Here is a 13525-nt window from a genome sequence, read left to right as displayed (position 1 = left end):
TGATGAATTGGTTATGGCAAATTTTGATGTTGAGTTGAAAATGGCAAATTTGATTGGTTAGGAGGGAGAGAAGACGAATTTGGTATATGGGAGGAACGGGGAAGACAGTAGGGATGTTTGTTGATTTGTAAAGTAGATGTTTATGGGTAGTGTTGTGTTTTGTGGATACAGTAAGGGGTAAGGGAGGGGCCATGTAGGTTACCTGGTGGGGGGGGGGGCGTACGATAGGAACGTACCTGTCTCACCTGGTTCCCATGTGCCCCCAGTGTGCATCACCTTACATTGCGTGCACTTTTGCGCCCTTACCACCTTACTCACTTGTCTGCTTCTTTTGTCTCCCACCTCCGAGGATCTGGCTTTGGGGTAGAGAGAGAGGAGAGAGAGGTGCTGGCTGCGCAGTTGTGGGCCTGCACTTTCGCTGTTTGCTGCCGGGATCGATACACCATATGGACCGCAATGTTTGTGGCCACCCACAATGGACCGCAGTTCGTTTGCGGCCAAGCACCACCCGGGGATGGACCTATGGGTCAACGTGGCACCTATGCCATACAGGTGAACCACTTTTAGTTGACACCAAGTGCACCACAAGAAGAGCAAGAGACACCTGCAGGGTTAGGGGTTGTCGAATTTATTTTTATTCCAATGAACAATGGTGACTGCACCGATTGGTGGTGGGGTGGTGCTTTTGATGCTGGGATGGGGTGCTCTGCACGTTATTAAAGGCCGTCGGCCACAGAGCACTCGTGGGTTGGTGTATCGATGCTGGCAAGCGCGCTCTCTCTATGCATAACATCTGCATGTGTTCCTCCAAAGACAGGTCCTGGATCGTAGTGTAGATATCAGCGTAATCTTGTAAATAATGCTCCCTACCGGCTGTATGTTTAGTTTGCGAATTCTTTCCGGATTCGGTTATCCTGTGGGTGTGTTTCTGTGAGGAGAAGGGTGCAACGTCGCAGGGGGACATATTTACTCATTCGTGAATATCTGTAAAACTGTCGCACTCAGGGTAGAGTTAATAGTAGAGGGAACTACATTGCGTGCCACACTAAAGTAGGTAAAAATTTATCGGGTCGGGACGCCCCGAGGGTAGAGAAGGGTGCAATGTTGCGAATATGGAATTTGGCCTCCATATCCGCTTGTAAATATTCCCCTATTTTCTCCAATACTCCCCAACTTTCCCCAATCCCCCATTCCCTAGTCCCATTGCATGTAAATAACAATCAGTAGAGCCGACCTTCCCCTTATTCCCCCATTAAATGTCGTGCCCAGGTCCACCGCACCACACGTAGACAACTTTCGGACATCTTCCTAGTTATTCTTAGTCTATGTCAGTTAAGGCCTCGTTTCCATTAATTATGACTCTTCGTTGCACCAGAATGTGATTATATGGCATCAGTAGTGAGTTTAGGACCTTTCCCATACCTCCTTCCATCTTCTTCCCCAACAATTACAACAACAACAGAGGAGATGGCGGCGGAGCGGGGGAGGATGCGTCCTCACACCGGCTCGATTAGCGCCATTGACCACGCGCTCCACGGGGTTACCACGAAGGGGCTCCTTGTCAGCTCCTCGTCAAGGGCGGAGCCTGGTAAACCCCCCCGCACGCACCCAATGAGAAGCAACGTGCCGATTCCACGAGGCGGAGCTAACGAGCCGAGGGCGTGTCACTCCCCGCCGGATATACGCGGCCACGCGCCGGATGTGACGGGAGATGCGCCCCGAGCTGGAAAAAGAAGGACCTGCGAGCGCTGAGAGAGAAAGGCCCGCCTGTGAAAGAACGTCCCCTCCGAGCGCTGTGAAACCTCCCGCATCTCTGGACCGGACCGGGTCGATTCTAACCTTTGAGCACAGGTGCACCTGGAGCCATCGCTACCCGCCTGTCCTTTCCATCAACCCCCGTGTGAGTCAGCCGTTGTCCCGTTTGCCTGTCGTCTGTTGGGGAATAATATAAGATTGTGTCTAAGTGCTTGTCTTTCTATGTTGTACCTCTAGCCCCTGTAATCTAACCTTTTCCGTAACGAATATAATCTCCTCCGGAGGTCTTGAGAACCGTATCCCTGGTGTCGTCATTTTATAACCCAGCCGGGTGTCTTCTTTTTCTTATTGAGCCAGCGTGGCGCGGCTTCGTCAACGTCGAGTATAATCGGTAACTTGTGCAGACGTGGTCATACCAAAACCGCTCGGTAAACTAACATCTAAGCCACGTCTGTAACAATATATATATATATACATATATATATATATATATATATATATGTATATATATATATATACATATATATATATATATATATATATATATATATATATATACATATATATATATATATATATATACATATATATATATATATATATATATATATATATACATATATATATATATATATATATATATATATATGTATATATATATATATATATATATATATATATATATATTGTTAGGATACGGGGGACGGCTCTCCCGTTAGCAAGGGGTGATTAGCCCCTTGTCCTGTTAAGCTGGCCGTCTCCCCGGTCCTGGTACTTGTAACGCCCTCCCGCGGGATGGAACGGATCAGGGTTATGGGTCCAGGGTTTATCCCGAATACCTTTATCCATCCCTCCGCAGAACAGGGAGACAAGTACCGCTCGAACCCCGGTTTTAGATGTTATAATTGCCGAGCGGTGTTAGCAACCCGACGTTCGAGCCATTAACAATACCAAACCCGATCCTAAACGTTGGCCAAATCGTGCCACAGGTGTGCAATGATGGAAACCTCTAAAGCGACCGAAAGAGCATGAAGAAGAAAAAGACAAAGTAGGGAATAACAGGATTTATTACTATTTACACACAACTAAAGCAGAAAGGAAAGGAAATACGATTTACAAGGCAATGGAAGGAGCAGGAGACATAGTGCAATGATTAGCTTATATTAAACAGTCTTACTTATAAACCCCAAGACAACATGAAAGATGGACAAACAGGCAGACTCACACGATGGGGAAATTGCAGGTTGGTTTGGCTGGAGGGAGAAGAAGGTCGAACCACAAGCTGGAAGGCTTGGCAGGGCGCACAGCAAGCCGGTCCTTTTCAGTCTGGGAGCGAGCAGGGCGACGTCGGCACACGTATCTCGTTGCACGCGGCAGGGGCTGGTTGTCGCTGCACGCCTCGGGCTCTTTTGGTCCTCCCCTTCTCTCCAAATCATCTGATGCGTCTTTCTCCCTCAATCTCCTGCCTGCGCGATCGTCGCACGTATCTCTCTTTTTTGGGGGCCGTGCCACCGCGGGTTATATATGCCCCTCCCTTGAACCTCCGCGAAACTCCTCGATGATTCCCTCCACACCCTCTCCAAGTCCAACCCCTTGTTCTTGGTTGGTTGAGCGGGGCTGACTCACTCCTCCCCTCTATGACGAGGTGGAGACACGCCTTTCTTCTCTGAGGTTACCTCGTGCGTAATGGAGTCAAATGCAGCAAAACAGTGGACGGGGGATGAAATGCAGCAAAGTGGATAAAGGAGATGAAAATGCAGCAAAGTGGCTAAAGCAGTCAATTGCAGCAAACCTGGCAAGCCTGGCAAACCTGGCACTTGGAAGATGCCATGGGGCGTCGGAGGGAGCTGTCTTATTTAATTGATGCAACGTAATGAACTAGTGGAAAACAGAGCCTTCAACTACATAGAATAAGGACATAACTAATGAGGGAAATCATAGATTTGCTACGTGTGTGCGATGGCCTAACTACAGACGACCTTTGATCTTTGATACTTGGAGGGTGATATTTACAGGATTTACAGCATACAAAAAGGGAAAATTTACATCGAATTACCCACACAATTCCCATATCCCCAACACTGCACCCTCCTTCCTTACGGGACGTCCCGGCCCAAAAATTTTACCTTTAGTGTGACACGTAGGTGTAATTCCCTCTACATTTAACCTGACCCTGAGTGTGACAATTTTAAAACACAAATAAATATGTCCCGCTAATTGCGTTGCACCCTGCCTAACAGTTTCACACCCACAGCTAACCGAATTGCGGAATTATTTTCAAACTAAAACATTTACGGTGGGGAAGCATTATTTACATTGGCATTATTTGACTATTTACAAAATGCAACCCAGGACCTGTGATTTTTCTTTTTAGGGAAACAAAAAGAAGAAATTCCTGTTGGGAGGGAGGAGACAGCACGCATTGCATCGACGCACCAGTACTATAAAGAGAGCACCAAAACACCAAAAGCACCATAAGCACCATTTGGTGCACAGTCACCAGTTCATAATAAGCACACACAAAAAAAAACAACTGGTGGTGGTATTCCTCCTCTCTACTGGGCCGATGTTCTTCCTGATGTTTTCTTGCTTCATGCGGCCTACTTGGAAATAAAAAGCACAAAACGTGTCCATTTTTATTTAGGGCCACAGGGCCAACTAAGGGTGGTCCACCTGTTTGGCATAGGTGCCACCTTACCGAGGTCCGCAAGCAAGACCCTGGGCCATCGTGGCCGGCTCCAGCAGAGGTGCCAGGCCCCAAAACTTGGGGTCCATAAAGTGGTGCTTGGCCGCAGGACGGCGGTCCATAAGTGGTTTATCAATGCAATGCATGCTGGTTGTGGGAGTTCTGGTACACCATGGCGGACTCCCGCACGCTCGCCTTGGCGCCCAGCGAGCACAGTCCCTGGTTGGCAGACAGGAAGACAGAAGACAGGTGAGTGAGGGGTAAGGTCACAAGGGTACACATCAAACAAGGCAATGCAAGGCGAGGTGCCTCTGGAGACGGAGCGGAGAAAATCTCGTCCCTACCGTACGTCACCCCCCCCCCCTGTCACCTACTCTGCCCTTGCCCTTACCCCATATTTACAACAATCTACACATTTACAAATTCGTCACTACGGTCACGTCTCCCCCATATTTCTCCTAATGCCGAATTCGTCCCCACAATCCCTCTAACCAAAATTTGCCATCACCAATTCATCATCAATCCTCATAAGGAGGGAGAGATGGAACACAAAGCACAATGTCACACCCACGTCATGATGCATCTCACTATCCAAAACATCTGCACAGTAAAAAATAATCAAACATGGCATGGTGTGGAGTTTTGTCACCTCAGGTGAGTGGATGTAGATGGTGCGAGGAGATTTCAACCCTTACTACCTTCTAAATGACATTAACACACTTTACACTACCCGGGGACTTTCCCTGCCAATCCATTGGCCAACTTACTTCTGTTAGGTAGGGTGCAATGCAGCAGCGGGACATATTTATTTGTGTTTTAAAACTGTCACACTCAGGGTCAGGTTAAATGTAGAGGGAACTACACCTACGTGCCACACGAAAGGTAAAAGTAATAGGCCCGGGACGTGCCTAAGAGGAGGAGGGTGCAGTGTTATGGATATGAGAATTGTGTTTACTTGTTGTAAAATATCACCCTCCTTCCTCCATTTGTTGTGTATAAAGGTCAAAGGTCGTTCCCGTAGTTATTCCATATACAATCACGTAGCAAATCATAGATTTCCTTTGTTCAGTAGTTATCTCCTTATTATGTGTATTAGGTTAAGGTTCTGTCTTCCCACTAGTTAACACTGCATTGCACCAAATTGGAACAAGGTAGAATCCCTTTTCAAATTCCCCAAAGCCTCCACTTCCAAACGCATGCCCCTTTTGTCATCAATTGCCAACTGCATTGGGTGGTTTTCCGCATGCGGTTTTCTGCATTCGCCGCTGCTGCTTTATGGTTTTCACCACAAAACACCACCATTGAACACACGGTCAGATCGGAGAAGAAGGGGGAGGAGCGGCCGAATCCAGGGCGTTGGCCGCCGATCGTCATCCCAAGGTGGAGCCAGCGAGCCCTGACCCGCCAATCAGGACCGGTGAGAGACCAGCTCGGGCGTGGCGCGGGTTGATCTGGAGGCGCGCTATAAAAGCGCGCGCGGAAGCCTTAGAGAGAGAGAGAGAGCATCCAGGCGGTCAAGTGCTGCGGAGTCGGAGAGGGAGAGAGAGATGCGGCAGAAGAGACCAGAGGCAGTACCACGAGCAGTACCAAGCAGCTTTGACTCCACCAAGCAGCGTTGACTCCACCAGGCAGCTTTGACTCCACCAGCGGAGCTCGAACAGCAGCAACAGCTTCAACCGGCGGAGCTCGTACCGCAGCAGCTCGCACGACCGCAGCTTGGGTGTTGAGGGTGGTGCCGACCGTGGCCGCGGAGGAACGGAGTTGCCGCTCCCGGCCCGACCGTGACCCAGTTCCCGTGGACCTTCCTCTCCCTCCAGCTATCCACCTCCAGCATTCGTTCCTGCCATCATCCCCCGTGTAAGTGTGCTCGTAGTCTGTCTTTGTTCTGTCCTGGGTTAAGTAAGACTGTATAAAATAAGCTAATAATTGCACTGTGTCTTCTTCTTCTGTAAATTCTTTTATTATCTTTCCTTCTCCTTGGTTATTTTTGGTCTTGTAAATAATAGTAATAAATTATATTTGTTCTTCCTATCTTCTTCTTCTTCTTCTTCTTCTTCTTCTTCTTCCTCACATCCGTTCGTCTTTGAGGTTTCCACATTGGACACCTGTGGCACGATTTGGCCAACGTTCAAGGATCGGGTTAGTTCCTTGTTAATAGTTCGTGCCGCGGTTGCTAAAACCGCTCGGCAATTAACATCTGCCCGCGGTACGAACGGGGCTGTGCACCTACCTTTCCGGAGGTAGCTGGGCAGCGTCAGGGACCCCGTCGGTCAGTCAGAGACGAGGGGATTAATCTCCCCTCGGTAAGGGGAACAGAGGCCGACGTTGAGTTCCGTAACAATATATATATATATATATATATATATATATATATATATATTGTAACGAATTTGAGAAGTGTAACGGTTTTGAGAAGGGTAACGGTTTTGAGAAGTGTAACAATTTTGGAGAAAGTGTAACGAATGTGAAAAGTATGGTTTTGTTGTGTGTAACACCCTCGTAATGTAAATAATGGTCGCAGCCGTCCTCCTAGTTAATTCCATGAAACTTACACACAGGCCACGATATATCTTTTTAAATAGTTTATTTCCTTATTCTATGTAGGCTAAATATGTGTTTCCCACTAGATTGACTCTGCATTGTATCAAACAAAATAAGCGTAGGCCCCTTTCAATTTCCCCAATCATCTCCGCTCTCCAAAGTTCCTTTCAAAAGCGGTGCGAGTGGTGTTCAATCTCGCAAGCCGCCATTGCCCATGTGCTAATCTCGGAGAAGAGGGGGGTAGGAGCCGCCAACTCACAGGCGTGGCACGTCGTCATGATCAAAGGAGGAATCGGACAGCCCTAACAGCCAACCAGCACCGCGGTGAGCGACCCGGTAGGCGTGCCCTCGCAGCCGGCGGCTTGATTCCGCCCCGAGTAATAAAAGCGACTGGAAGGGACTGCTTTGGGAGATGACATGAGAGAGGACATGAGAGATGAGCTGTGAGCTGTGAGCTGTGAGCTGTGAGATGAGAGACGCTCTAAACCAAAAAGGAGAGATACTTGGAGAGGAAACAAGCTTTGGAGAGACGCGCTGAGAGGAGGGAGACGGCTCCACCAGAAGGAGAGGAGCAGGTGTGACCGAGCCAGCGCGTGACGTCTACAGCATCAGCAGCGTCGACGCGACCGAGGGTTTTCCCGCCAAAAACGCGAAGAATTGGGAGCTGCTACCTCCAGCCCTGCCGGTTGCAGGGACCTGACCCTGCCTCCCTCTCCAGCAACCCACCTCCGCCATTCCTGCCTGCAATTTCCCCCGTGTAAGTGTGAACGTCGTCTGTCTTGAATGTTGTCCTGGGGTTAAGTAAATTGAATAGTATAAGTTAACGATTCACTGTGTGACTGCTTCTTCCATCCATTGCTTGTAAATAACTTTGGTCGCTCCTTCTTTTTGCTTGTGTGTGTATAATAAATCTGTTCTTCCTCCGTACTCTGTCTGCTTCTCTTTTCCTTCTCTTTCGGTCGCTTTAGAGGTTTCCAAATTTAATATCTGTGGTGCGATCTGGTCAACGTTGGGGGAGTCGGGCCAATCGGGGATCCTGTAACGGTCGCGGTTGGACCATCCGCTCGGCCCATCATAACATCTAAACCGCAACCGTAACAATATATATATATATATATATATATATATATATATATATAGATATATATATATATATATATATATATATTGTTATGGATCTCCGACGTCGGCTCTCCCCTTATCAAGAGGGGGTTAATCCCTTTGTCCTTTTATCTGGCTGACGCGATTCCTGGAAATTATAACGTTCCTTCCGGTCGGTGGTAAATAGGGTTGTTGGTCGATTTTTAGTCCTATTACCTAATTACTACCACCGACCGTAAAGCAAGGGAATAACTCCCGCTCGAACCATGGATATGGATGGAAAATGCCGAGCGGATAGCAATCCGCGCTCTGAGCTGTTAACAGGTGACGACCCGATTCTAAGCGGTTGGGATCGTGCCACGCTTACCCAATTAGAGAAAAGACTGATGCGATCGGATTGAGAGGAAACCAGGAAAATAGGTTTATTATAATAGACAGATGGGTTTATTAACAAATGTACAAAGAAGAAGAGGAAACGAAAGGAATATACAAGAAAGAAACAGGAAGGAAAAGTACACAGGGCAGTCTTAATTACAGTCTTAACTTATTCCCTAGACAAACGGGCCCGTCTCACATACAGACACTCACACGGGGATTGCAGTTGAACAGGTTGATGGTCACCAGCGCGTCCAGGCTCCAGTCCGGCTCCGGTCCAGGCGATGAATACCCCAGCAGGCAGCTCCTATTGTAACGTAGCACGAACGGACAATTAGAATGACGGGGGGAAGGCTGGTGTACTGGCGTACGTAATATTCGCACGACTCGCGCCAAGCGCTCCCTCCCAAATGTCCTGCTTTGAAATACCAATGCCAGCGAGCCCTCTTTGCACAGTCCTTTCAACCACGATCAGTTCTTTATCACGCTGCAAATGGTGCCAGTCCTGTTCAACCAAGATCAAGCGCATATACTCTCGAGTCCTTGGTAATCACGACAGTCCTTAGTGAGAGTCCTGTAAAAGGGCTTTTGCACGCGCTTTTATAAGTCAAGCCAGCGATCGCTCTGCCAGCCCCAACCACGCCCTGTCAGGCGATGTCACTCCAGCCCTGGTTGGCTGGTTATCGCTTACCGGCCCCGCCCTGACGGCTGGGTAACGTGGCCACACCTCTTCCCTGGTGCTCCGCCCCATTTTTCCGGGCTTCACCTCGTGGCTTATGGCGGCGTTGAGCGAGCTCAAGGGCAGCGAAGGCTGCTGGTGCTGGCCAAGGAGCGTACCAAATTGGGAGGGGCCATGGGGCACAGACTGGGGAGCGCGCTTAATGGCGTCGCTTGGAGGGAGGCTGCAAAATGAACGAAAGGGCCTACTCTTATTTGATCGACGCAACGCAGATTCAACTATTGGAAAATGGCCTTATCTAACACTTACTAAGAAATAACTGATGTCCTATGGTGACCTATGTGTTGCTTGTGGCCTATCTATGGGGTGCTACCTTTAACCTTTAATGATGTCATATTTACAAGCAAGTGTGGGTTCTCAAAACTGCAACACTGCACCCCTCCTTTTGCCAGGCTCGGCCCGAGCCGAAACAATATCTGGGTCAGGACTATCTTTTAACAATTAGTGTGACACTTAGGTGTAGTTTCCCTCTACTTTTAACCTACTACCCTGAGTGCGACAGTTTTAACACTAGATATGTCCCACCTGCTGCGTTGTGTCCTACCTAACCGACTCATGCCCACAATTAATCGAATTATGGAATGGTTTTCAAACTAAACATTTAAGCCGGTGGGGAGCATTATTTACAAGACACTACTAGGTATTTACCAAACTATGACCCAGGACCTGTCTTTTGTGGGAAAAAGAAGACTTTTTGAAAAGAGGAAATGCCATTTGCAATGCACTGCATCGATACACCATACACCCATATGCACCTAAAAAAAAAAAAAAATGCACAAAAAGCACCATCATGAAAATGCACAAAAACATTTCAAAAATTAATAAATGATGACGTCTTGTGCTTCTCTGCTGGGCCGATGGATCTTGGCTTGATCTTCTTACTTGCTGTTCTTCGGTGTGCCCTCGTAAAACTTTGCCATCTTTGTTCGGGCACACCAAAGGTTAATGAATAAAAAGGGAACAAACCGCGTCCGCTTTTTTAAATATTTGGCCAGCAGGGCCAGCGTAGGTGGTTCCGCCTGCATGGCATTGATGCCACTTAAAACAGTGGTCCGCAAGCCAGATACTGCTGGCAGCAATGGTCTGTCCCAGCAGAGGTGCCAGGCCACAGAACGTGTGGTCCAAAGGTGCCAGGCCACAGAACGTGTGATCCATAGGTGTCAGGCCACAGAACGTGTGGTCCATATGGTGTATCAGTGCAGGCAGGAGGCAACAGCACGGTGCAGGCAGCAAGAGTGCGGCCGCACAACTCAGGGCACCTGCACACCCCCCTCGCACAAAAGACCATGGTCCATGAGTGGGGAGGCAGACAAAGCAGAGGTTAGCGGGGGAAAGGGCGCAAGGGTACACATCATACAAGGTAATGCGACATGAGGGGCGCTGGAGAGCGAGCTGAGAAAGCTCGTCCCTACTCGTACGTCACCCCCCATGTCAGCCTACACTACCCTTGCCCTTCCCCGTATTTACACAATTTACAAATCCGTCTCTACATGTCTCGTCCCCCATATCTCCCCTAAACCAAATTCGTCACCAATCCCTCCCAAGAAGGAAGGGATGGAATAACACACAATGTCTCACCCACGTCAAGATGCGTCTTACATTCCAAAATACTTGCAAAAACCTGGTGTGGAATCCTGTCACCTCGGTGAGTGGATGCGGATGGTGGGAAGAGATTTTCTCCTAACTATTCTTTAAATGACATTAACACAGTTAAACTACCTGGGGTCTTGCCCTGCCAATCCATTGGCCATCTTACACTATGTGGTTCTAAAAACCAATTCCCATTGCCCATACTGTGGTGCTCTCCCAATTTTGGGGTCTCACTCCCCCCAATTTTCCATCTGTGCCCTCGCACAATTTCGGGGCTGGGTCGTGTGGCTCTCCCAGCAGGTCTACTTACCTGCGCACCTCCGCCACTGAACGTCGTCACCCGAGCTTGCCTAGCTCCTCAACCCTAACCTGGGGAAGGCCCTCCCTGGCACTTACCCCCTCTATGCCCCCTCTGGCATTGGGCTACCCAGGTTCTCTCCTGGGATCCTCGGGCCCCGCTGAACTCTACACGACACTACCTGGCTCCCAGAGCCTACCTGCGGCCTCACCTGGCCGACAGACTACCAGTGGCGGAGTGCTCATTTAACTATATGTACTAACAGGCTCACACGCCCAGCCATTCCACTTCACCCTCTAAGCACTTCATTGCTACCACACGCACCACAGATGTCAATATCCAACAAATTTTCCTACTCCCTCTACCTAACTTTAAACTACCCTCCCTGGGTATTCGTGAAGGGGTCCATCCTTCCCCCATTCACTCCTTCGCACCATGCACTCCACACTACTCATTCCACACTACTCACTCCACACCATTTATTCCACACAACCATTCTCCACTTGCACACCACGCAAGCCAATGCACTTAAAACACAATTACACACATCCTCAATACTCCATTCATACACTTTCACACACACACACACACACACACACACACACACACACACACACACACACACACACACCGCTCTCGAGCATTGCCTCATTTGCTCACCAGCACTACAAGGACTTCCATTCACAATGCCTCATTTCCGCCTAAACCTCAAGCTCATACACACAGCATCATTTAACTATCTCCTTCCCTCTAACACTAGTGCTTCCCGTCATCCCTTATACGAAGCACTCCCTCATCATTATCATCCATCTAATCTCTCTACGTCCCCTCTACATGTACAATGTCACTACTTAACTCTCAGGTCACCTATGGGCATCTTTCTAAATTCCTAACATTATCCTAACCCGCCTTTGGCGAGCTTACACTGCCAAACCCCATAAATCCTATAGCTCCTTTGCCCCAAAATGAATGGTACAACTACCATTCCTATCACTACCACTACTAGTCCACTACTCTCGAGCCTCTCGTGCGGGAATACATTTTTACAGCTCGGCTTCGAAAAGCCGAGCAATGCATATGGTGGTCTGTCTCCTGTTGGTTGGGTCCGTCCGGCATTTTCGATTCTGGGGAGGAGGCATACTCGGGCCGAGGTTCCAGGTGCCATCCCAGCGCAGAGCCTTTCGGTCTCCGGCCCGATGACCCAACCTCGCCCGGTCGGAGCACCGCCCCCGCCAGGGGCGAAGGTCCGACCTGGCCTTTCTCCCCTGGAATCGTGCCGGTCGCCGCTACGACGCGGCACCGACCATACAGGGCGGAGCCCGGCCCGAATCGTGCACGGTGCCCCTTGCAAGGGCGCCGTGGCAACGATCCCCGCCGGCCCCCGCAGCACACAAAGAACACCACGCCCCGGGAGCTCGCGCCGGCTATAAGTCGGCCTAACCGCTGCCCCGGTCAGCGTCGATGCTCGAGTCGCATTCTCACCTTCACACGCGACCCTTCCCATACTCGCACATCGAGGCGTCTCAGTGCCTCTCATACATTCCATGCACTCTGTTATTGCATTCTCACGTGCACACTGTTACACACTTCTCTTCCACGCACTCTCTTACTGCACAACCAGGCGCACACACGCTTTCCACACACTCTGTTGTGCACTCTTCTCGTGCACATTCTTGCGCACACCCTGGTGCACACTCTCCCGTTACGTACTCCGTAACACTCATGGGTGTGCACTCTTTTGCTGCACACCCAATCACGCGCTCTAATGTGCATCCCTGCACACTCTCCACAACCAACTCAGGTGTGCATCCTCGCACACTCTCTCCATCCATCTCACACTCTGTGTCACACTCACTTTCACTCCCATACTCTGTATCACACTCGCGCTCCGGCGCACACCTTTTCCTCACTCGCGCGCCATTTCCTTTCATACAGCGCACCACGGACCTTCCACAAGCGCCCGGGTGACGCCGGGATCCCAAGCGCTCGAAAAATCCTTTCGCGCCAAACCTTTTCGCACCATACACAGCCCGGCTTACCTTCGGGATCCTCCTCTCCACACGCACCTGCAAATCTTTATTGGGATTAGCAAGTACGGCATCATGATGTGAATACAGACTTTGGGCAAATTCCATTTCTTCCTCCCGCGATTGCTCTTCTAAGTCCGCCGTCTTCTTAATCCCAATTTCAACTATTAATTAATTCATTCTCTTTTTCCTCGACGACCGCTGGCGCTCATAAAATTTTCTTTTCTACTTCTGCGGTCGTCGGCTTTCCCATACCCCGTGTCGCGATTTCTATCCCGGTCCATGTATCTGCGCTTTGCTCAGCCTCGCTTTTCCAGCGTTCCTCAAGCCGCGCTACCCCATCGCATACCCATGTGCCTTTCCCGCCCGACCTGCGGTCTATGTCTTTCCCCATCTTTTGTAAGCGGTCACCC

General features: G+C 49.4%; 1 protein-coding gene across 3 annotated transcripts in view; it reads left to right on the top strand.

Moving 5' to 3' along the window:
• The first annotated feature begins 211 nt into the window (after positions 1 to 211).
• The window catches only part of LOC137436499 (ribosomal protein S6 kinase delta-1), a 283132-nt gene continuing 269818 nt past the window's right edge, over positions 212 to 13525 (top strand). For all 3 annotated transcript variants that reach the window (XM_078786048.1, XM_078786046.1, XM_078786045.1), the window contains exon 1: positions 212 to 552. In XM_078786048.1, the coding sequence (XP_078642174.1) occupies positions 255 to 552 (298 nt within the window). In that variant the 5' untranslated portion in view covers positions 212 to 254. The remainder of the gene's footprint in view (positions 553 to 13525) is intronic.

The sequence above is a fragment of the Myxine glutinosa genome, chromosome 1 (assembly GCF_964187855.1).
Source record: "Myxine glutinosa chromosome 1, kmMyxGlut1.1, whole genome shotgun sequence".
Classification (NCBI taxonomy): domain Eukaryota; kingdom Metazoa; phylum Chordata; class Myxini; order Myxiniformes; family Myxinidae; genus Myxine; species Myxine glutinosa.
This window is presented reverse-complemented; position numbering and strand designations above follow the sequence as displayed.